Source organism: Lynx canadensis, chromosome X (assembly GCF_007474595.2).
Source record: "Lynx canadensis isolate LIC74 chromosome X, mLynCan4.pri.v2, whole genome shotgun sequence".
Lineage (NCBI taxonomy): Eukaryota > Metazoa > Chordata > Mammalia > Carnivora > Felidae > Lynx > Lynx canadensis.
In genome coordinates, this window is record NC_044321.2 from 85,831,742 (window position 1) to 85,857,018 (window position 25,277).

Here is a 25,277-nt window from a genome sequence, read left to right on the forward strand (position 1 = left end):
TATTTTGTTCTTAATTAGACAAATTAGAGTCTTACCAATTTTATCGATCTTTTCCAATAGCCAGTTTTGATTTCATTGGTTTTCTGTATTGAATTCCTGTTTCCAATTCCATTGATTTCTGCTCTAATTTTCCTTTTCTTCTCCTTACTTTGGATTTAATTTTTTCTTCTTTTTCTAGTTTCCTAAGGTGCAAGCTTACATGATTGATTTTAAATCTTTTCTTGTTTTCTAATATACGCATTCAATGCTGCAAATGTCCCTCTAAGCATTGCTTCTGTTGCATACCACAAATTTTTACAAGTTGTTTTCATTTCCATTAGTTAAAAATATTTTAAAATTTCTCTTGAGCTTTCCTCTTTGACCCATGTGTTATTTAAAAGTGTGTTGTTTAGGGGCACCTGGGTGGCTCAGTTGGTTGAGCATTCTACTTTGGCTCAGGTCATGATCTCATGGTCCGTGGTTTCAAGCCCCGTGTCAGGTTCTGTGCTGACAGCTCAGAGCCTGGAGCCTGCTTCGATTTTGTGTCTCCATCTCTCTCTGCCCCTCCCCCACTCACACTCTGTCTTTCTCTGTCAAAAATAACTAAACATTAAAAAATTAAACTTGTGTTGTTTAAAAAAATAAAAAATGTATTGTTTAATCTCCATGTATTTTGGGACTTTCCAATAAACTTTTTGTTAATTTATTTCTACTTTAATTCCATTGTTGTCTGGGAGCATACATTGTGTGATTTCTCTTCTTCTAAATGTTAAGATGTGTTTTAAGGCTCATAATACACTCTACCTTAGTGAGTATTTACAGTGTTTTAAAGTATGTCTCTTTGTATATAACACCACCCAACAATAGCAGAATGCACTTGTTTCCCCCCAAGCACCTGCAGAATATTACCAAGATAGAATATATGCTTGGCCATAAAACAAATCTCCACAAATGTAAAAGAATTGAAATCATGCAGAGCCTGTTCTCTAAGCACAATGGAGTCAAACTAGAAATCAAGAACAGGAAGACAAGAACGTCTCTAAATACTTGAGAATTATACAACACACTTCTAAATGATCTATGGACCAAAAAGGAAATCTCAAAGGAAATTTACAGGCTATAGATAGAACTGAATTAAAATGAAATATAACATATGGAAATATGTAACATGCAACTAAAGCAGTGCTGAGAGAGAAAATTTTAACACTAAATGCTTCCATTTGAAATTAAGAAAAGTGTCAAGTCAATAACTGGAGTTTCCACATCAAGGAACTAGAAGAAGAAGAGTAAAATAAGCCCAGAGCAAATAGAAGAAAGGAAATAATAAAGAACTGAGTAAATGAAATTGAAATAGGAAAATTGTTAAATGAAATAAAAATCTGGTTCTTTGAAAAAAATTGATAAATAATATTTACAAACCTCTATCAAGACTGGTAAAAATAAAAAAGAGATAAGATATAAATCACCAATGTCATAAATGAAATATGGGATATCACCACATATCCTATAGTAATTAAAAATATAATAATGAGATACAATGAACAAATTTACCTTCATGTATTTGACAACTTAGAAGAAATGAACCAATTCCCTCAAAACAGCAAACTACCAAAACTCACCCAATATAAAATGGATAATCTGAATATCCCTATAACCCTTAAAGAAATTGAATTCATAAGTTAAAAGGTGCTGAAAAAGAAATATCCAAGCCTAGATACTTTTACTGGATAGTTCTACTAAACATTTAAAAGATAATTAACAACAATTTTACACAATCTCTTCCAAAATATAGAAAAGGAGGGAGCACTTCAAACTCCTTTTATGAGGCTAATATTACCCTGATACCAAAACCAGACAAAGATAGTACATAGATTATCATACATAGAAACCATAGACCAAATTCTTTCATGAACTTAGACTCAAAATTCTCAACCAGATACTAGGAGATTGAATCCTACTATGTTCAAGAAGAATTCTACACCATGGCCAAGTGGGATTTATTTCAGGTATGCAAGGCTGGTTCAACACGCAAAGTCATTCAGTGTAATCTATCATATCAACAGGCTAAAGAAAAAAAGCAAATGATTATATCAATTGATACAGAAATAGCATCTGACAAAATTCAGTACTCATTCATGATAAAGACTCTTAGCAAGTTAAACAATAAAAGATGCATTTGTTTCCAAGAGCTCCTGTAGCAAACTGCCAGAAACTGGGTGGCTTAAAATGAAATTTAGAAATGCCTGGGTGGCTCAGTTGGCTAAGCGTCCAACTTCAGCTCAGGTCATGATCTCACGGTTCATGGATTTGAGCCCCGCATTGGGCTCTGTGTTGTCAGCTTGGAGCCTGGAGCCTCCTTTGGATTCTATGTCTCCCTCTCTCTCTGCCCCTCCCCCACTCTCTCTCTTTCTGTCTCTCAAAAATAAATAAACATTAAAAAAAACAAACAACGAAAAATTTATTCTTTCAGAGTTCTGGTGGTCGAAAGTCTGAAGATAAAGCTTTGGCAATATCGGTTCTCTCTAGAAGCTCTGAAGGAGAATCAGTGCCATGCCATTCTGCTACCTGGCTGGTAGAAGTTCTTGGTGTTCCTTTGTTTGTATATATAATTCTTTAATTTCTTTTTTTTAATTTTTAACATTTATTTATTTTTGAGAGAAAGAGACAGAGCATGAGCAGGAGAGGGGCAGAGAGAGTGGGAGACACACAATCAGAAGCATGCTCCAGGCTCTGATCTGTCAGCACAGAGCCCGATGCGGGGCTTGAACTCACAAACTGTGAGATCATGACCTGAGCTGAAGTTGGAAACCCAACCGACTGAGCCACCCAGGCGCTGCTACAATGCTCCTATTTCTGATTTTATCTTCATATGGCCTTTCTTTTTGTGTATTGGTGTCAAATCTCCCTCTTTTTTCTCATGGGGACAACAGTCATTGGATTTAAGGCCCACCCTAAATCCAGAATCACCTCATCCCAAGATCCTTAACTACAGTGCAAAGACCCTATTTCCAAATAAGGTCACATTCACAAAAACCTGGAATTAAAACTTGTACATATCTTTTGGTGGGACACAATTCAACCCACGACAGAGGAGAATTACCTCAACTTAATAAAAAAGCATCTACAAATAACCTAGAAAAAACATATTTTGTATTATGTTATGTACAAGTTGTACATGTAAAGTACCAGAAGTTATGGTGATTGCAATAAGTCATAAAAATAAATGAAAAGCCTATACATTGGAAAGGAAGAAATAAAACTGTCTCGACTGGAGTATAGATTATATGGAGAACTCTCAAAATTCAACAGTTGAAAATTAAACAGTACAATTAGAAAATGGGCTAGAGATGTGAATAGACCTTTCACATACCATTTGATATGCAAATGGTAAATTATCACAAGAAGTTGTTTAGCATCATTAATTTGCATTAGGGAAATGGAAATTCAAATTACAGTGATATATTACTACACACTTATATAATGGCTGAAGTAGAAAATGGTGACAACACCAAAGGCTGAGGAGGATGTGGAGAAACTGGATCACTCATATGTTATTGGGGGGGATGCATATTGGGATAGCCACTCTGGAAAACAGTGTGGCCAATTTTCTTTTTTGTTTTTAATAAAACTAAACACGTAACTATCATCTGACCCAGAAATTGCACTCTTCGGAATTTAGCCCAGGGAAATGGAAATTTATATTCACACAAAAATCTGTACATGAATGTTCATTGGCATTTTATTCAATAGCCCAAACTTGGAAACAACCCAAATGTTCCTAAATGGGTGAATTGTTCAACAAATTGAATGCTGCTAATCAAAGGCAATGAATTACAGATACATACAACAACTTGGGTTCACTGCTAGGTAATTATGATGAATGAAAAAAGCCCATCCCAAGAGGTTACCATACTTCCATCTATATAACATGTGCAAAACGACAAAATTTTAGAAATCAAAGACAGATTGATTAGTGGTTACCAATGCTTAGAATCAGGGATGGGGTGCAGGAGGGAAGAGAGGGTGATTATAAAAGGGCAATATCAGGGATCAGTGTACTGTTCAGTATCCTCATTGCGATGGTAGATACATAAAGCCACCCATGTGATAAAATTGTATAACACTAAATGCATACACACACACGAGTACAAGTAGAACTGGAGAAATACAATACAGTCAGTGGACTGTCTCAATGCCAGTGTCCTAATTGTGATATTATAGTACAGGTTTATAAAATTTTACCGTTGTGGGGGGCTGGGTAAATTGTACATGGAATATCTGTGTGATTTCTTAGAACTGTATGTGAATGAATCTACCATTATCTCAATAAAATTTTCAATTAAAAATTATTGAGGACTTCCAAAGAGTTTTTGCTATGTCAGTTATTGCCATCTATATTCACTGAATTAGAAATTAAAACTAAAAATTATTTGAACAAAAATCCACAAGCACACATTTCATTAGGTGCCAAAGCAATGATGTCACCTGCCATGTAGCTAGTGGAACACTCCACTGTACATTCATGAGAGAATGAGAGTGAAAAAGAAAAATAACATCTTGGCATTATTATGAATATAATTTTGATCTTGAAGCCTCTCAAAATTGTCTTAGGGGTAGGGTGACCAACTTATCCTGGTTTTCCTGGGATTTTCCTGGTTTAAGCACTGAAAGCCCTAGCAAAACCAGTCTGGTTTGACTGAGACTTACCTGATTTTAAAACTGAAAAGTTCCACATCCAAGGAATATGTTAGTCCTGGGCAAACTGGATGGGTTGTTCTCCATACTTGTGGACCTTTTTGTGTCCCTGGACAACATTTTAAGAAACTCTGTGTAAGGCCATTCTTATACAGAAGAAATTCACAGTTTGGTGTTATTATCTCATAGGATTTGAGTATTGTCACATTGTAATTTGTTAGATGCTCCCCTACCCCCATGCCCATTGCTTGCTCAGTTTTGCCATACAGCCCATTGTACCTTCTCCTCCTTCCCTTGGATTCCTCAAATAAGATGTCATTGAAAGTGCTTTGTAATGAAAGAGTGTCATCAGAATGTGAGTATGTACCATTTTCTTTTTGATGATTATCTTTTCAGATCAAGGTAGTATGGTACAGGTGACCATCCCAGACAGCGTCGTGAATGTGACTGTTGGATCTGATGTCACGCTTGTCTGTACCTACACCAGCACTGTGGTCTCCCGGGACAAGCTTTCCATCCAGTGGTCATTCTTTCATAAGAAGGACTTACCACCAACTTCCGTAAGGACTTTTTTCCTCAACTATTCCCCTTTGGTAGTTCTGACATAAACTGTTGGGGTCGGTCTGTGAAGGAGTGGTAAGCCAGTGACAATAGTGGCAGAACCTCAGATACAAAGAGCTTGAAGACAACTGTTTAGGGAAGACCGTCATCTATGTGACTTGGCCTTTGTCCTCTCTTCATATTCAGTTATAGCCTATTATCTCAAATCTGAGTAGGTGAACATTGAATATATTGTGTTTTCTAGAGTAGACAGGAATGGTCCTTCTTATGGGTGAAATGAGCAGTAGTTCTGAAAGGGTTCTCATTCCCCTCGGATAATCTCTCTATTATTTCTAGAAGACCCCAGTTCAAATACATGTCCTACCTGATCTGCAGATCTCTTGCAGATGTAGTATCTGGGATCTGCCTGTCAAGTGAGCTAAGTCATTGTGCCTGACTGAGTCCTGATGGAATGAGACTCCCAGATGGGTAGACAAGGGCCAAGGTAGTGATGAACCGTGGGTAATCAAGGGCAACAGGAAGCTAGAGGATACAGGATAGGGAAAGTAGGCTAGGGTCTGGGCTAAGAGGTTGCTAGAAGAGGGTGCATGAAAGTCAAAGGAGAATCATTCTACCTGTAAGCTGCCTAGTCTCAGGTTTTCTTCATCTGGCCTTAAGGGTAATTCCTTTTTAAATTATCCCAAGGACTAAAATTGTATACTCAAAAGTGTGTGTGTGTGCATGTGTGTGTGTGTGAGAGAGAGAGAGAGAGAGAGGAGAGAAAGAGAGAGCATATGTAACAATCTGCATGAGTGTGCAACATGTCTGCCAATACATAACTCTTGACAGAAAAGGCCTATAGCTTTCATCAGATTTTCAAAAAGGATGTATGGTCCAAAGCAAGGATTTCAGAGAAGAAACAAATCAGTATGGTTTGGAATAGTCGGATATAGTTGAATTGGGCCTTGAAAAAAAGGAAGGGTTTTTATTAGTAGAAAAATGGAGGGTGAGTTGAGTGGGCTAGAGGAGTTTTAAGGGCAGAGGTAGAGAAGAAGGAGGGTGCTAGCTGGGAGGAGCCACACCTTGGCCCTTGTCACTTCAGCCATATCTGGTCCTTTGGAGGTGCTACGTTCTCTCTTCAACAGAGGGCCTGGACTTTTGTAGCAGGAGACACAGTTCAACATGTGATTTCATTAATGCCACTCTCCAATCAACTTTCAACATTTTTGCCCAGTACTGGTTACCTCAGACAAGTGTCTGAATCACTCTGTGCCTCTCTTCAAAATGTGGTGGAGCACTAACTCTCTCCTGCAATTTCATGGGGAATCCGCTAACATAATGCATGTGAAAATGCTTGGAAAAAAATATAAAATCCTGTAAGTTTTCTCCCTTGTAAACAGCTTTATCACCTTAATTAGCAGTAGCAGCAACAACAGTAATTTTACCACTTTTTGTCACCCAAATGCCCTGACCCAAGACCTCACATATTGCAATCAACTGAGAAAACATCCCTTTCCTTTGCAGGTTGCTCTCTCAGATTGTGGATGGTGATAATCATGTGAAATTTCTTCCTTTTGAAAATTCAGTTTCCTAAATAGTCTTTTCAATACATTCTTTATCTGCAGGCTTGAAGGCTTTCCCATTTTGCCAGTAGAGGCTGAATTTAGAGAGGCCTTGCCACTGTATTTTGAGGTTTTTTTTTTTTTTTTTTTTTTTTTTTTTTTTTTTTTTTTTATGCTTGGTACTCAAATCCAGATGTCCTCAACTGCCTGGAAGTGAGGCTGGGACCAATCTGAGGTCAAAAATACAAATCGTTCTTTATGCCTTTTCTGACACTGGAATTTACAAGGCCGCCTCTTGGTTGAACTATGTAGTTATGGGTTGGGAGCCGCAGGCAGGAGGATCTTGTGACCAGCAGTGAGTTTTTTGTAAGCCTGGAGATACACAGAAGGTGCAGGTGATTGAACTGAACATGGCTTAAACTCAGGGCATCTCTTCGGGGCACTTTGGAAAGAAACTATTAAAATGTTATTTGTTGAGTAGATTATTTCCTTGCCATTTGCCTCCTTCTTCAAAATGGCAAGTACAGGCAAGGCAAGGAATTTAAGGTATCTAGGGTTTTGGGATGTCCAAATCAAAGGAGGTCCTCTGGGCTGAGCCACTGATCCAGTGAGAACATGTTTCTTGATCTTAAAACATTAAAAAAAAATTTTAATGTTTATTTTTGAAGAGAGAGAGAGAAAGAGAGAGAGACTGTGGGCAGGGAAGGGGCAGAGAGAGAGGGAGACACAGAATCCAAAACAGGCTTCAGGTTCTGAGCCATCAGCACAGAGCCTGATGAGGGGCACGGATTCGTGGACTGGAAGATCATGACCTGAACCGAAGTCAGACGCTCAACCGACTGAGCCACCCAGGTGCCCCATTGATCTTAAAACATTTTAGTTGCTTCTCCAAGTGCATGAGACCTGTGCTATGCCTGTGCCTCAGCTGCATAGAAGACAGGGTAGAGTAGGTCTAACACTTGGCTTAGAGACAGTGAAAAACACCTCTATAAAGTCAAGCTTTCACTTTTTTCTCTTTTTCCATCTTGCTTCAGCTTATTCCAGTGAGATCCACATTTCAACCATCCTTGGGGGTCGACTTCCAGAGAACTGGAGTCCCTCCCCTCTTTTCGCATCCTGGCAAGCATGTGCTTCTCTCTGCTTTTCCACATGAGTAATTTTGGAGCACCAGTGGAAACCTCCTGATGGATATTGGTTCTACTCCTTGCTTTGCTACTTACTTGCTGGCTGGGTGACCTTAGGCAATTCAGTTGACCCTTCAGAGGGTCAGTTTTCCCATCTGTGTAATGGTGCTACTTACCTACCTCATAGGTTTACTGTGAAGATTAAATGAGATGATGCTTGTAAAGCACTGAGAAGCCTTCCATGTAGTAGCCATTCAATGAATGTGTAGTAATTGAATGTGTAATTCAATGAATTCAATTCAAAGTGTATCATTACTTACAAAATGGTGATTTTGCAAAATCCCCATCCCATCAATACCCTCTGAATCATAGGCACTAGGGAATCCAGCCCTACAAGAGACATTTAGTATAGCTTAACAGCTGGGGCAGAGCTCTTGGGGGAATCCTGGCCCAGGATTAGTTTCCTGTTCCACTGACTGCCAGGTCCCTGTGTCTAAAGACAAGGGTCAGGCTTCTCTGCCTGCTCCTATTGCTGAACAGAAAGTCTGCTCAACAATGAAGTTGTAGACCTCTTCAGTTGAGATGGTATTTTTCAAAATGGGATTTGGCCTCTATTTCAAATTCATTTCTTCTGTGAGTACGTCCATGCATCCAGAATTCAGTAAAGCATGTAGTATGTTAATCTAGGAAGGGCTGGTGAACATTTGGGGGGATGATAAAAAGAGACAGCTGTGCCATTAGACAATTCTATGATTTATGGGCGTAAGATGTTGCCAGACTGATCACTGAGTGATTCAATTCAACTCCTGGGTTGATGTGGCAGTTTACCATGTAGCATTCAGCTCTCAGATCCACCCATTTTTGCTCAAACACAGCACAGCCCGTGCCTCAATACTGAGGGTATGGAGGAAAAGGCAGTCAGTCAGTGTCTAAATATGGCGCATGCAAGAGACGCTCGGGGAAGATGTAGCTGGACCTCTCAGGTAAGAACACCTATTGGTGTACTACTGGACCCCTTCATTGTTTGGAATATCTAGGGCAATGACACCAGCCTTTAGGAGTGGGATGGTATGGTTCAAATTTGATAACGGTCCAAATCAGCACAAGCTCTTGGCAAAACTGGGATAGTCTTGAGTTTGCCTTCTCGTGCCCATGTCTGGAATTCTTTTTAGCCTCCTCCAAAAGGCTCAGGGATATACTGCTGCCTTGATCACGGAAGTGGCCAACTCTTGCCATAGGCTCATATTCTTCTCCTACCCCAACATCATTGTGTTAAAGGATCAGTTGGCTCCAAGATATAGTGTTTCTCAGCACCCAGGGGAGGGTGTTATCTCTTACTGACTATCCCCTCCAAGGGGTTCCTTTGGTGAATGGGGACTGCAAAGGTATCCCATAAGTCTTCCGACCAGGAGGGCCAGGATATTTATTAGCAAGTCCCTCCTTTTAGAGAAGCCTTCCTCTTGGAAGACATGGACAGTTTTAGATGATCAATCCTTCATCAAGGACACTTAGTTGAAGACTCTAGGCCCTGGAACAGGCAAGCTAGCATGGAAATCTGGGGTGGTTTTGTGCCCCTCTGATCACACCAATTTCCTCCTCTTCCACCCAGACACTAACTGGTAAAACTAAAGAGGTCTCACCTGCCCATGAACAGAACAGGCATTGATCCTACTTAGCATAGGTCTCACAGACAGTACTAACTTTTCTATAACATCCATACTGGATGGAACCCTTTGCCATTTTCATCTCCCCAGCATACATTTAATGTGGACAACTTCCTTCCAGAACCTAATGTCATCATATTCTGTGGATGTTCAGATTCTCCCCACCTGGCCTCTCCTTTACAAATACCATTATATCAAATGCTTTTCAAATGTTGGCAGGGTGGGGGTGTATCATTTCCTCACATGCACTTGAAAATGAAGGGGGTGTTGGTTTAATTGTTATAAATGAGATTTATAACTGGCAGTTAGTAGGTGGTGGCTAGAGATATTGAATATCTTGCTGTATGTAGGATAAACCTACGTGAGAAAGAATTGTCTGCCCAAAATACCAGTGTCACTCCCATTGAGAAACACTCCAAGTTCTTCCCTTCCCACCACCCCTCCCATCAAAGTTTATTCTATATCTCATTGCCTCAGTTGTATACTCTTGCTAAATCTGATCAATTAACCTAATGCTAAGGTGTTAGGGACTGGTGATATTTTATTATTTTATTATTTTTTATTTAAAAAATTGTTAGTATTTATTTATTTTTGAGAGACAGAGACAGAGCATGAGTGTCAGAGGGGGAGAGAGAGAGGGAGACACAAAACTCATAGCAGGCTCCAGGCTCTGCACTGTCAGCACAAAGCCCGACGCGGAGCTCAAACCCATGTACTGTGAGATCATGACCTGAGCTGAAGTTAGATGCTTAACCACTGAGCCAAGCACCCCTACTGATATTTAATTTTGTTCTCTTCCAAAGAAAATCATGTAAGCATAGACTTTCTGCGCCTTCACCCAAAGGAAGCCATTCAAATGGTGGGATCTAGGGCAACTGTCAGGCTGGGCAAGTAGTAGTTTGAATACAGGGATATCTTTCTATTGGTGTTCTTTCCCTCCCCTGTGCAACCTGTCCACAAGGACAGTCCAGAAAAAGTGCTGGGCTTGAGGCCATTGCCACTCCACACTCTTCCCTTCCCAAGGCTAGCCCCTTTATGAGTCGTGCTGGAAAGCAAGAAGCTGAAGGGAAAGAAAGAGTGGCTTGCTGTGGACTTCCACACCCTCCACATTTCCAAAAGGAACCCACAAAAGCAGCTCTGGAGGCTAAATGCATTTATGAATTCCAACTCAGCCTCAAACAGAAAGCAGACTGAATTCTTTCAACCCTTCTTGTTTATACTCCAGCCTCTAGTTAGAGAACAATATCACAAAGCTGAGGGAAAAAAAAATCTTTTTGGACAAATCTGGCTCCCAGCTGCATGGTGTCATGTGAATAGGAACTTGGCACAGTAGGAGGGGAAAGGCTGTTATTGCAGCTGGCAGATGTCTAAGGCATCAGGTGGTGAGACCGCTCGGCATGGGAAGCATCGTGCCAATGAATAGCAGCAATTGGCAGGAAAAGGGTTCGGCTGGAGTAAGGGATGGAATGGCCCCAAAAGGGAAAGATTACCTAAGAATCATCTTTCTCGCCTAAGGCAGGACTATGAGTGCCATTTTCACGTATTCAGGGAGAGTCAGGAGGTCCGGATTCCAGATCTGCTTATAAATTGAGTGATCTTGGAAAAATCACTTTCTCTTTTGGAGCCTCCAGTGTCCTTTTCTGTTATAGAAGATGAATCAGAGGTTGCAAATTGGAGGCCTCTGGGCCCAATTTGGCCAGTGGATGCATGTTCTTGACCGGCCCGGGATTGTGTGTGTTTCCACAGTTTGAAAGCCTTGTGTGCATTGGCTCCCCAGTTCACCACATTCCCCACTCTCCTCTATGATCTTACCAGTAGCCACCATCCCCTCTCAGCTGTTTCCCATAACCCCATAACCCCAATATCCATCTGGCTCCTGAAGGGTCATCAACTTTAGAAACCATAAACGAAGTGATCTCTAAAGGGGTCTTGTAACTAATGTGTCTCCATATCAGCCTCGAACATCACAAGGAGCAGAGTGGACCTTGGGAGAAAAGCAGGGCATCCATGAAGCACAAGTAGGCCAAAAACTAACAAGTACCACTTAAGGGAACACTTGGATAGGTGTGATTTTCTTTAAGCAGATTTTCCTTCCCCTACCTCCCAAAGGATATGGTCTGTTGAACATCCATGGCTTTTCCTGGACCTCAGTTGCTTTGATCTCTAAACTGACAATATACTTTCTTTGAAAAGGTACAAGCCTCACAGGATCACGGGCTGGGTCTTGGCCATTGTTCAGCTTTGATTTTTAAAAGAGTTATTCTTTTGTGGCAAATGGAACCACGTTTCAGTACTTCCTGTGTGATTAGATAAGCAGTTTCAGGAAAACATTCCTTTTTTTTTTTCTTTACAAGGACAGTGTGACAGCATGGACTTCCCCTAACAGAAAAGTCCCTCCATCTCTGTGTCTGGCCACTGGCTAGCCCTGGGGACTTTCCTTCTCAGGCCAAGGCTTTTCCCTTTTAGGTGCCCATTGTTATCCCTCCTCACCTCTGTTCCTATCCCTGACACCTTTTAGTATTATTTGTGAAAGGGCAAGATATATATATGAGGTTACAGTGTGAGGAGCTTGGGTAGAAGCATTGGTGAAGGTCCTTTTTTTAAAAAAAATGCTTAACGTTTTATTTTATTATTGAGAGACAGAGGCAGACAGAGCACGAGCATGGGAGGGGCAGAGAGAGGAGGAGACACAGAATCTGAAGCAGGCTCCAGTCTCTGAGCCATCAGCACAAAGCCCAACGCGGGGCCTGAACTCACAAACTGCATGATCATGACCTGAGCAGAAGTTGGACATCTAACCGACTGAGCCACCAGGCGCTCCGGTGAAGGTCCTTTTTACAGGGAAGTTACAAGTCCAGGGCCTCATGACTTACCTGCTCATTTCACCTTGCTTCATAACCAACACTGTGACTTTTACAGTGGCTTCTTTGAATGTTCTAGTCCTGGCCTAAAACATGCTTTCTTGGGTCTCTGCTCTCTGCAGAAACCAGATATTTTCTCCCTACCCTCTGGCACTGGCTGAGGGCTGTAGGCAGGACTGATGTATCTTGTTGTGATGTCGCCAGGCCACAGCATAAGACAGGCTGACTCACCCCTCCCCCAGTCTTCCCAGGAGCAGGGGTAGCAGCCAGATGTCTAAGGTGTAGAAGGGCTTCCTTGAGGGACCGCAGGATGTGTTCCAGGTAAAAGTCCACAGGACCTCAAATTGTTGACTAGAAAGTAAATAAGCCCAATGCTGGCTAGTGAAATGGAAAGCCAGATAGCTTGGGTGTTAACCCAGATTAAGGTAATAGACCTTTGATGAGCTGAACCTCCTCCTGGACCACTGGGATACCTTGTGTTAATGTTGACTTTCCAGTTTGTAAGTCCAACAAGACTCCTTTGGGACAAAAGTTTGTGATTTCAGTAGGTGTGAGTGGACAAATTGAATTATAAATACCTCATTTGCAGCAGGAAAAAAAGCTAGTTGATATTAGAGAACTTGGGGAGAGAAACAGGTTTTTTTCTCCTTCAATATGCTCTTTGAATTTTCCCTCAGAATCTACCTTTCTGCTTTAGTTTAAAAATATATTGGCTTTCTATTTGAAGGGGAATATATCTGAATTTATCTTGATAATATTTTTTGGTTTGCTGATTGTCTTCCCTCCCTCATCCTATTAAGGTAAATAGCACTGGACAAGGAATTAGAAGAACTGGGTGCTAGATCTTTCCCCGCTGTAAACTTTGTGTGTGTCTTTTTTTTTTTCCCTCTCTGGGCTTCAGTTTCTTCTAAAATGTTAGAAGAGTGAATTCAATGAATAAGGCTCTTTAAGTACATTTTATGAAAACATTAATTAGTTCTACTGGACTAGCGCAATACCAGTTTATTAAATAATAAACAATCACTTGAACGCACATTTATATAAAACTAACAAAGTGTGTGCATAGACTGTGTACAATGAAGAAATCTTAGGGAATCACCTAGTCCCGTGATACCCAAGCTTCAACCCCTTATGTCTTTATGATTTTTGTCATAATTGTGCGCCCCTAGCAGTATTATTTAATGTCATTTTCTATATTGACTTGGTTTCTTCAAATTTTAAAAATATCTTAGTGTCACCCTAAGCAATAATATCCATGAAGTCACAGACTTGATGTGCTAGATATGTGTCTTTGTAATAAGTTTTCATTTATGTGCCACCTAAAATCAACTTATGTGCCTAGACTTGGGGAATACATCTCATAATTTGGACGATCTTGCTTGGGCTCCTCCTTCAGATGTGGAAACTCAAGGTTGGAAAGATGATTAAATAACAGTTTCTTATCACAAAGTTTCTTATCACAGGTTGCCATGGAGGCATAACCAGAGGCCACCTTCCCTTACTATGTCACAGTCAGAGGCAGAGCTGTGGCTAAAGCCCAGACCATCTGATTCCTAGATCAGGCCTCTTTCCACCTCACCATGCCGCTCCCACGGTTGCCATTATGATCTAACTATTCATATCTCTACTAGAGATGAGACTAGAATTCAGGTCTTCCTTGACTGTGGTAAATTATAATAATAATAAATGAATCCTGTGACTTCGGGTGAGCCATTTAATCTTTCTGGATTTGAGTGCCCTTATTTGTCTAAATGGAATAACTCCAGTTCTGCCTCCTTCCATGTGAGGAGAATGGTACTAGCTGCCATTGACGAAGCACTTCCTAGGCCACTATGAGGGGATGGGACCAGATGATTTCTCAGGGGCCTCTCTGCTATGAAATGTTTCTCTTCTAACGAACAGGATAAACGCAAGTTCGCTTCTCCAAAGGAGTATGTGTGTATGAATACTCTAACTTTAGGAAAACCAGATATTCTTGCAGTCCCACTGAGTAAAGTAAACTCAAATCAAACAAAGTCTATAAAGTCGGGGGCGGGGGGGATGATGGTTTTGGTTTCCCATCAGGCATTTGTGTTTTAGGCAGTGACTTTCCTCCAGGTAGGGTCATCAGGTGAGCATCTTGATCTAGCCAAAGCGTAGGAGTTGAATCCTGTCAGCTCCAGCTGTTTATCATCTGTCAGATGGGCATGCATCACTGCTCTGATGACATCACAGAACTGCTTTGTGCACAAGTGAAGAGGTGGCTATGCACACCTGTGAGAAAGCTAAAGCACCCTACTGGCTTGGGCAACTTTTGCCGTGGGATCTGTTCCCTGCGGGAGAGGATGGGTGGGGATGTTGCCTCTTACTAACAAAGTTGACATCGGATAGAGGGTGCTTCTGGGTAGCTTACCTTAGCCTTGGCCACTCTCCAATTCTCATTTCTGTCATTTTTATGTCCTAGATTTACTATTCTGAAGGTGGACAAGCTACAGCCATCGGGCAATTTAAAGGTCGGATTGTAGGGTCCAACGACCCAGATAACGCATCTATCACTATTTCACATATGCAACCAACAGATAGTGGTGTCTACGTCTGTGATGTTAACAACCCCCCTGACTTTGTTGGAAAAAATCAAGGCATCCTCAAAGTCAATGTGTTAGGTACGGGCAATTTTTTGTTTGTTTGTTTTTTTCTCTTCTTGGAACAACTAAGACCTTAAATGAGCAGTGAGTTATGGTGCTAATTAAGTCCCAGGGGGTAAATATCCTCCCGGCTCCTTTTATTAGCAGGGAAAGAGAAACACACCACCATCCCAACCTTCATAGTAACACTGAGAAATCACTCACAAAACACGTTGAAACCGTGTTGCCAAAATGGCAGAAAGCAGACGATAACCCAACCTCCGGGATCCGTATCTCTGATGGGTAGAATGGGAACACAGGGACAATGCACAGTCGCCACTAAATGATCACTAGCAACTCCTTCAGAGGGAACCTCCAATTGGAGCCAGTCCTACCTGGGGGAGAGAACTGTCAATTTATTATCTCTCCTAAGCCGGGCACAATTCCCACCTTTAAACCATTCTTTTGAATAAAGGCGGGAGAGTCCCTTTTAAAATGCGGGGGCGGGGGAGAGGGGAAAATGGGTGATGGGCATTGAGGAGGGCACTTGTTGGGGTGAGCACTGGGTGTTGTATGTAAGCAGTGAATCATGGGATTCCACTCCCGAAACCAAGAGCACACTGTATACACTGTACGTTAGCTAACTTGACACTAAATTATATTTAAAAAAAAAAGTTAGCACTATTTGGAGAAAGGACCACATGTTAAGCCATAGTGAGAATTTATTTATATACAGATATTCGTTATGTGGCACTCAGCAAGTCATATCTGCTTTTCAAATGCATTTGGAGTGGTTCATTTATACAGTATTTATTGAGTGCCTATTTTGTGCCAGGACCCATAAGGTTTACAGTGATGGAGGCATAGTTTCTGCTCTTGGAGAGTTCACAATTTTTGGTGGTTTCTAGCACCCCTTCCAGTCTCTAAAAGGACAATGAGAGTTTTGCTCCTGTTGCAGGCCTGTGGAAGTACTGAAGGGAGAAACGAAAGGGCTGTCAAACCTCACCAATCAACCATTTGAGCTAAGGGATCTCCCATTTCTAAGTAATCCCAAATGGAGCTGATCCAGTCATTGTTCCTCTTGAGCTGTGTACATCCATCACAGGAAAGAAGGAACTAGATCCAACCAGTGACTTGATAATTGACTAGCTTGGAAAAGCAGTAGTTGGTAACAAGGTGCACATCCAGGAGAACCATCCAGAATCATCTGAGCTTGCCTCCCAGGTGATGCCCAAAATGAATTGTGAGGTTTGCCCACATCTACCCAACTGGAAGAAGGAAAGGTCATCAGGAGCTGATTTTTAAGAGTGGGGTAGCTCAGTCATGCTTTTATTTTGCTGAACCCCATGTTAGGCATTGGGGTACAGGGGGAAGACAAGAGAATTACAAGCCCTTTCCTGGGAGAGTTGATGCTCCAGTTTGGAAGACTAGTCATGTACATGGGAACTAAACAGTGTGGTATATATGCTGGGGGTCAGAAGGCTTAGGTTCTGGCTCATACTCCACTACTCAGTAGCCTCAGGCAAGTCAGTCCACTTTTCTCTGGCCATTTGCAGATGGGGTTGTAATCTCTGCCCTGTCTTTACAGGTTTGAGGATCAAATGATATACTGGAGATTCAACTTTCAAAGCATTTGGGGGAATTAGCCCTCTAAAGTTTTTCTGCTGCTCCCTGGCTCTGGGTTGTCCTTCTGACCAGAAACAACCTAAAGAAGCCAAGCCTCTGTCTGAGGAGTTGGGCATGGTGGGGGCCGTGGGGAGTAAGGAGGCCAACTGTGGGGAGAGGTGTTGATATTTCCTTAGAGATCACTCTTCCTAGCAATGAATTTCCCAGAGACATTCCATTACCCAGTGATGGACGTAGATCCCATGCTTTTGCTCATTCATGCATAAATTCATTCAACAAATCCTGAACACGTGTTCAGTTACTGTGTTACACAATGGTGATGGAAAGATAGAAAAGACAGGGTTTCAGCCCTCCAAAAGTTTAGAAAATAGGGGCTGGGGTGGCAGGGACACGGTTTAGGTAAAGGAAACAGCAGTGAGCAAAGGCGCAGGTGGTTTGGACGACCATTCATTTGAGAGATATCCATTAGGTATGACAGCCTTGGAAAATGAAGCTTTGAAAAATACCCAGATAGAAGTTTGAATAATTATTTTGTATACATTTGGAATAAGCACCCTATTCCTTCTGTGATTTGGCACATAAAAAGAAAATGATGAATTTAGAGAAGGCTTGAGAACACAATGAAGCATTTTCATTTACTTTGTAAGGTAAGCCTCTTCCTCCCAACCTGGTTCTGTTGAAAGCAATAATGCTAAATGGTAGATCAATGGCTATGCCAGTGAAACATCCAAGTTCTACTGGGGATGTTAACTGGTTGAAATGGCAATCCCATCCTGATTCAGTAGTTTTAGAAAATATATAGGTTTGGGATGTGGTTCAAAGTGATTCGCTAAGTGTTTTGCTAATAAAAAAATAAAATGAGAGAAATGTGTCCAGTGGGGGGGGGGAAAGCCTATCTGGGTTTGGTTCTGGGCTCTAGAAACACTCCCCATTTAATTTTATGCTCATAATGCTCTATTCCGCTGTAAAGGCGATCCGATCAAATCATCATGGTGATAATCAGTTTCTAAATCTAGTGACGGTTGCCGTGGGGTAAGGAAAAGAGAATAAAGAGCTAAATAGAAAAATACTTACTTTAATTTAAAAAACACCTGTTTAAACAATGGGGCTAGTGAAGGGTGTCAAAGAGCTACAGCTGCATCCGTCTTCTCACTCATGTGTAGAGTGGGTTAGAGTCCGAGACTGGAAGCTTAACTTCAGTAGCAGGCCACAAAATGTAGGAGACCATGCCCAACAGCAAGTCCATGTGCAAGGCATTTATAGGAATTATTTTACTTGCATAAATTCAATATATTTGGATTAGTCAGAGATAAAGTCAATATATTAGGATATATAGTGTCCAATATGTTTGGATGGTTTGGATTACATATGAGTCAGCTGAGGGGTGGTTATGTTAGGTTACTTGCCTAAACACCATCTAGAGTAAAACTGCAGAGCGAGCAGTCTATGCAGATCCAGAACTGTGCTCTTAACTGCTACCTCCAAACTGAGAGCTGGAGAGCTGGGGGAGTCCAGAGCATTCAAGGTATAACTGGCCTGAGCTAGAGAAGCTGTGTCTTTGGAGGGTTTCAGGCCTAGGTGAAGAGAAGGAAGGTGAGTTGGTAAGTATTGGAATTTAGATTATTATCTACATGTAACACGAGGCTTCGAATAAGCTGTGAGCAGCAAGATGAATGAGGAAATTCAGATTCTCACTTTCCCATGGGACTTCTTCATGGAGATGTTTTCATAAACAGCTAGAACCCAGTATGTCCCAAACTGACCTTATCGTCACCCCTTCCTCCTCTGCCCTCCTTCCCTGAAAACCTGCTCCTTCTGTATTCTTTATCTCAGGATGACAAACTCATGTACCCAGCTGTCCAAATCAGAAACCTAGGAATCATCATTGCCTACACTTTCTTCTTCATGCCCCCTATTCGTCTGGTCACCATGTCCTGTCGATTCTACTTCCTTGATACCTTGTGACGATTTTCCCTCCTCGCACCCCCAGAGAGCAATCAAACCATCTAAAGCATTAAAAATGACCATTGTCCTTCCCCTATTTAAATTCCTTGCATGATGCTCCTGCTCTCTGTATAAAACACATGAGGGGCACCTGGGTGGCTCAGTCGGTTAAGTGTCCGACTTTGGCTCAGGTCATGATCTCATGGTTCGTGGGTTGGAGCCCTGTGTCGGGCTCTACGCTGACAGTGTGGACCCTACTTGGGATTCTCTCCCTGCCCCTCCCCCACTTGTGCTTTCTCTCTCTCAAAATAAATAAATAAACTTAAGACAAATACACGAAATACAAAGCTCTCCAAGCTATGGCCTCTGCTGCTCTCTGGCCTCATCTCTCACTACTCCCCCCACCCCACTTCGGAAGTGTTTCAGGGTTACTCTTGAATTTTTGGTGCCTTGTCCAGTGCCAGGCACATAGAAGGCAAACAAGTAAATGCACGTGGAGTGAAAGATAAATAAAGATCTCAGCTTCACGTAACACATCCTCTCAAAATGGGCTTCCCCTACCAATGAGGGACACAGGCAAATTCAAACCCTCCAATAGTTTTGTGTCACCCATCCCCAGAGAAATTAATGTCAAAAAAGACTTATAAAGGAAAGGAAAAATATAGCATTAGTAAAACAAATTTTGTAAAAAGAATAAATAACAACTTATTGCAACATATTTAAGGGTCCTATTTTCCTTTAAAACTGTGCTTCAAAAGTGTAAACTCTGTCCTTAGTCGTTTAGTGTTTGCTTACATTTGGCAGTTTTAATAAAGGCATATTTTAAGACAATGCGAGATTCATGGTTATGAATCTGGGGAGGAGGCCGACAGAAGAGATGCTGTTAGAATCTTAATGGCCTGGTGACTGGAAGGCCCTTGAACCTGAAGTGCTCTACCCCCACCTGGTGGTACAATCAGAAAACTGTCAAACTAACGTTTCAAAGCTTTAAAAATGGAGCGCGCACATTCTACAAAATGACAGTGAGGAGGTGACTGCAGTTGTTACAGAGTGCAATTCCCCCCTCAGGATGTTTACTCTTTGTCGTTGCCTTACAGTCAAACCTTCTAAGCCCCTTTGCAGCATCCAAGGACTACCAGAAACTGGCCATCCTATATCTCTTTCTTGCCTCTCGGTCCTTGGGACACCTTCCCCTGTGTACTACTGGTATAAAGTTGAAGGAGGAGACATCGTCCCAGTGAAAGAAAACTTCAGTAAGTACAGCCCTCTGTGGATCCTGGGTGGCTTAGTCAGTTAAGCTTCTGACTCTTGGTTTCAGCTCAGGTCATGATCTCACAGTTTCATGAGTTTGAGTCCCGGGTCGGGCTCTGTGCTGGCAGCACGGAGCCTGCTTGGAATTCTCTGTCTCCCTCCCTCTCTGCCCTCCCTTACTCATGCTGTCTCTTTCTCTCTCTCTCAGGATAAATAAATAAACTTTAAAAAAAAGTACCGTCCTCCACAGCCCCTGGCAAGGTGTGGTGTGTGTGGTCGGCTGACAGTATGTGTGTGGGGCTGGTTGCTCATCTTTAGAGCTCAGTCTTCAATTTTTCTGGAAAGGGGATGTCAAAAGATCTCCTAACAAGATGACTATGGTCTGGTCTTATCCCCAGCCTGTAGAAGTCAAGCCTGTTTTTGGCTCGGAGGTGGTGGGTATGGAGAGAATAGGGATGGTTCCAGATGGGCTACCTTTGGAATAGTCCCACGGGGTCTAGTTGGATCCAGAACATCTCGGGGAAGGGAGGCCAATGTAGGGATGTGGGTGGGAATTGAGCAATTCTGCTACATTGTTATGATCTGTAGCCACATAAGAGATTTCAAAAGTCTGTTTCCTGTTTCTGACAGACCCAGCCACCGGGATTTTGGTTATTGGAAATCTGACCAATTTTGAACAAGGTTATTACCTGTGCACTGCTATCAACAACCTTGGCAATAGTTCCTGCGAAATTGATCTAACTTCTTCACGTGAGTTGATCATCCAACTTCAATAGTTTCTCCTTAGGTCAAGTATCCTGGGCCTGCCAACCCAGTAAATGAATTAGGATCCCTGGTTAGTCCTTCCTGCCTTTCTGGAGATTTTGGTGGTTTATTTATAGGTTGATATGATGAATTACTATCCTAAAATCTAATAACTTAATATGTGCTGTAATCTGCCCTAAGTCATTTACAAAAATTTTGTTTAACCCTCATAACATTTCTAGAAAGTAGATATTACTATTTAGTAAATAAAACAGCAGCCCCATTGATATTACCAGAACGAATTTTCTTTGTGATGCTGTTGGTGAATCCTGGTGAAACTAGCAATCTGTGTCACATACGGAGCTCACAAACTTTCCAGTTCATCAGTAATTTGTTAAGATCTGTCTCTAATAATAATAGCAATAATAGCACTTGTACCTACAGCTAATATTTGTGGAGCACAAATGGTGTGCCAGATACATGGCCAGGTGTGGTGAGCATTATCTCAATCCTCCAACCACCCTGCTGAGGAGGCACAATGTACTGTTAGCCTCATTTTACTGAAAAGGAGACTGAAACTCAAGGAGGTAAGTGACTTGCCCAAGGTCATCCAGTTAGTGACTGGCACAGCCAGGATGCCTTTAAACCACAACCTCTCAGGGGTGCCTGGGTGGCTCAGTCTGTTCAGCTTCCAACTCCTGATTTTGGCTCAGGTTATGACCTCACAGTCATGAGACCCAGCCCTCCACTGGGCTCTGTCCTGGTCGTGGAACCTGCTTGGGATTCTCAATCTCTCTCTCTCTCTCTCTCTCTCTCTTTCTCTCTGCCCCTCCCCCGCTTATAGGTGCACGTCCACATGCTCTCTTTCTATCAAAACAAAACAAAACACCCAAAACAAACACAACCTTCCAGTTCAAAGGTGCTCAGTTACTAAGCACAGAGTTGAGGGCCCGGAGTTGTAAAATTGGGCCAATCGGGGGCAAGCTGTCACAAGGGCTATCTTGCCACACCTTTGAATGGTCACTTAATAACACTTAGGATCATGTCACCTATTCATTATTTCTAACTCACTTTGAATCTGTGACTTAAGCATATACCGTATCCAGGTGGCCAGTTCCCTTGGACCATTGCTCTCCTGTGAAGCTAAGGTTTCTTCCTTCCACTTGTCCTGAATCAAACACTTTCTCTCTGCCCCTCCCCCCACTCTCTCTCAAAATAAATAAATAAACTTGAAAACAAAGAGGTGAGAGTTTTACAAGGGCGCCTGGGGGGCCGAGTCCCTTAAGCATCCAACTCTTAATTTCAGTTCAGGTCATGATCTCACGGTTCTTGAGTTTGAGCCCTGTGTTGGGCTCTGCGCTGACAGTGCAGAGCCTACTTGGGATTCTCTCTCTCTCTCTCTCTCTCTCTCTCTCTCTTTCTCTATTCCTTCCTTGCTTGTGCTCTCTCTCTCTCTAAAAATAAATAAATAAACTTAAGAAAAAACAAAAACATTTTGCAATTCCAGGTTGCTTCTTCATTCAGCTAATTTCTATTCAAAGGTGAAGGGACATCTTTTTGGTCTTTGTCTGTGTTCTCATTCTACCACAGTGCCTTGATCATTTCTTCTGTGTGTCTCTATATCTTTCCCAATCCTGTTTTGCTTTTCCAAGGGTACAGTTATACTGCACATGTAGAGACTCAGCAGTTGTACTTGAACCTTGCTTCCACTCAAATACTTTTTTAAATGATTTTGGCATTTGACTGCCTGCTCACTTCTCCTTCCCTTCCCTTCCCTTCTTTTCCCTCCCTGCTTCCCTATCTTCCTCCCTCAAACATTAATTGGATATCTACTATTTGCCAGGAACTATCATAGGTGATAGAGATACAGAGGTTAGTAAGATACATGTCTTACACTCAAGAACTCACAGTTTAACTAGAAGGACACAGTAAAATGTCTTAAATGCTATAATAGTGGTCTGTACAGGGTCTCTAGGACACCAAAGAAGAAACAATTAATTATGCTTATAGAACCCAGGCAACTCTACCAAAAAAAGTGCTACTTGAGCTGGATCTTGAAAGAACTTGAAAAACCTGTTTCTTTATCTAGAAAATAGGGATGAAGGTGAAAGGCAGGAAAGGGATGACAGTACAGCAGCAGGCTTAGGAGAGCGAACAGTCCATGCTGGGGGAGGAGGATGGAGGGCTCCAGAAGGGACGTCTCCAAGGGGGAAAAACATAAGAAACCAATAAAGGGCACCTGGGTAGCTCAGTTAGTTAAGCTTCTGACTTTGACTCAGGTCATGATCTCATGCTTCGTGAGTTCAAGCCCCGCTTCAGGTAAACATGAGCCCTGCTTCTGGTGAGCCCCGCTTCTCTCTCTTTCTGCACCCCCCCACAACAAAAAAGAAACCGATAGATTATCTGACCTATTTAAATCTAAGAAAAGGACTTTTAATAGTTTTGGTGGAAATTTGGGGGGTTAGTAGTAATACATTTAAAAAAAATCCCCAAATGAGGTAATAATGAACTTCAATGAAAAATTGTAAATGTACTAGAATCATAATATATATACTATGTTCCACAGCTGTGAACATTTGCATACTGCAAACTTTGATATAACAACAACTTGTGCTATAGCTATTATCAGGAGAATGTGGGTGGGGGGTGGGTATAAGAATACAATCTTCACCTTCCAGGGTAGGAAGTCATCAAAAAAGGACAAAAATTGGAGAATTAGAACAAGCATAATAGAAACATGGGGGCAAACATCAAGATGATTTAAAAAAAAAGAGAGAGAGATGAGTGGTTGCCTCTAGTGAATGGGACACAGAGACGGGGAGAGGAGAAGGAAGGGACTGCTGTTTCTTTGCTAGAAGTCTAGTCAAATCATTTCGCTTTGCAATTTACATGCATGGATTCCTTTAACCATAAAAAGTCGAAATAATGATCAACGAACTCAACTAGCCTCTTATCTCAAAGTATAAGATGTCCAGTCTTGTTTGAAGGGAGGCAGATGGGGACGGGCCCCCTGGAGCTCAGACAGGGTCCCCCAGGGACAGAACTTTAGTGGAAGGTCTGGTGCTCAGCTGGGTCATCTCACATTTGTTGGGTTGTTCCATAGACTGATCTAATAAACCAGATGCCTGTTCATGGAAAGGGGCACATCTTTTTCCAGTGGTCGGAATGCATGAGGCTCCTTGGTGAGCATGGAATCTGTGGGAGAGGTTTTTAGGGAACTACTTCACCTATGCTCTGAATAAGCCTGGTGAAACGTCCCTGCCTGTAACAGAGGTCATTTCTCTGGTTACCAGATTGTAGCTCCACAGGTTTTCATTGGTCAAGAAGATGCCCATTGATGGGGTGCCTGGGTGGTTCAGTTGGTTGAGTGTCCGACTCTTGGTTTTGGCTCAGGTCATGATCCCAGGGTCAGGGGATCAAGTCCCACATTGGTCTCCATGCTGAATGTGGAACCTGCTTGGGATTCTCTCTCTCTGTCTCTCTCTGCCCCTCCCCTGTGTGTGTGTGCATGCGCATGTGCCCATGCACGCTCTCTCTCTAAATAAACATTTTAAAAAAGCAAAAACAAGAGAAGATGCCCATTGAAAACCCACTTCTCTAAGCCCCATTTTGAAAGTGACCCCCCCCCCCCGTAGGCATATGTCTTCTTATGTGTATCAATGTGAATGGGTAAGCAACATAGTCAAGCCAGTCATCTTTCTTCTCCCCCTATGAGTCTGGCCGAGTTCTCAGGGTTTCCGGGCTCTACAAGTCATTTTCCCACTGTATGAATGCTGTAGATACTCTGCACTGGTCACAAATGCACATGTAAAAGGCAGACGGTACATTCCACTTTACCAACCAGCAGCTTATATCTTCCAGATCCAGAAGTTGGAATCATTTTGGGGGCATTGGTGGGCACCGTAGTAGGTGCCACCATTATCATCTCTGTTGTGTGCTTCGCAAAGAGCAAGGCAAAGGCGAAGGCAAAGGGGAAAGGAAGGAAGAGAAATTCGAAAACCACCACAGAACTTGAGTAAGATCTTATTTTGTTGCCTTTACTTGACAGTCAGCTCTTCCTAAGTGCTCTTTTTAGCTTAACATGTCGGGGGTATCTTTCTGCTCACTCTCACTGCTTATATGGAAGAACGATGATGGCCACCATTTCTTGAGACCTGTGTGCCAGACTCCGTTCTAAGTGCTTTATGTGTATCAACTCATTGAACCACCGCAACAACCCTTTTAGGTCTAAGAAAATGTGTTAATATATCATGCTGATATACTCGTCTTTCTACCAACATGGTCATAAAAAAATAATTTTTCACATTTTTCCTGGAACAAGAGGACCATGAAGGCAAGAGTGCCTGTGGCCCATGGAAATCGGCATGTGGCTCTGCCCACAGCCCACTCTCTTGACCACTCTGCTATTTCTTCTTGAATGTGTATCACACTCGTTCCTTTGTTTCTCTCTCCATTTCTATGCTTCCACAACTATGTATTGTATTGTGCACAACTATGTATGTATTGTGCTAGATAGAGTGAGAGCTAGCAGTGGCTCAGAGCCATGGATTTGGCCCTCAAACACATTATTTAGACCCTTTCGTCCTGACATTAGTTTTCCTACCTTTTGAATACTGGCTTTTCTCTCTTGAACTCTCTTTATATTGTTGAGATCTATCCTTTCTGGTCAGGAGACAGAATGAAC

The 25,277-nt window shown here is 42.0% G+C and overlaps 1 protein-coding gene across 2 annotated transcripts in view; it reads left to right on the forward strand.

Moving 5' to 3' along the window:
- VSIG1 (V-set and immunoglobulin domain containing 1) overlaps nt 1–25,277 on the forward strand; it is a 37,694-nt gene that overhangs the window by 10,836 nt on the left and 1,581 nt on the right. Inside the window, exons 2-7 of one of the 2 annotated variants that reach the window (XM_030306378.1) lie at nt 5,071–5,234; nt 8,776–8,883; nt 14,869–15,067; nt 19,696–19,851; nt 20,480–20,599; nt 24,455–24,608. In XM_030306378.1, coding sequence (XP_030162238.1) covers nt 5,071–5,234; nt 8,776–8,883; nt 14,869–15,067; nt 19,696–19,851; nt 20,480–20,599; nt 24,455–24,608 — 901 coding nt within the window. The remainder of the gene's footprint in view (nt 1–5,070; nt 5,235–8,775; nt 8,884–14,868; nt 15,068–19,695; nt 19,852–20,479; nt 20,600–24,454; nt 24,609–25,277) is intronic. The other variant, XM_030306379.1, reaches the window with a different exon arrangement.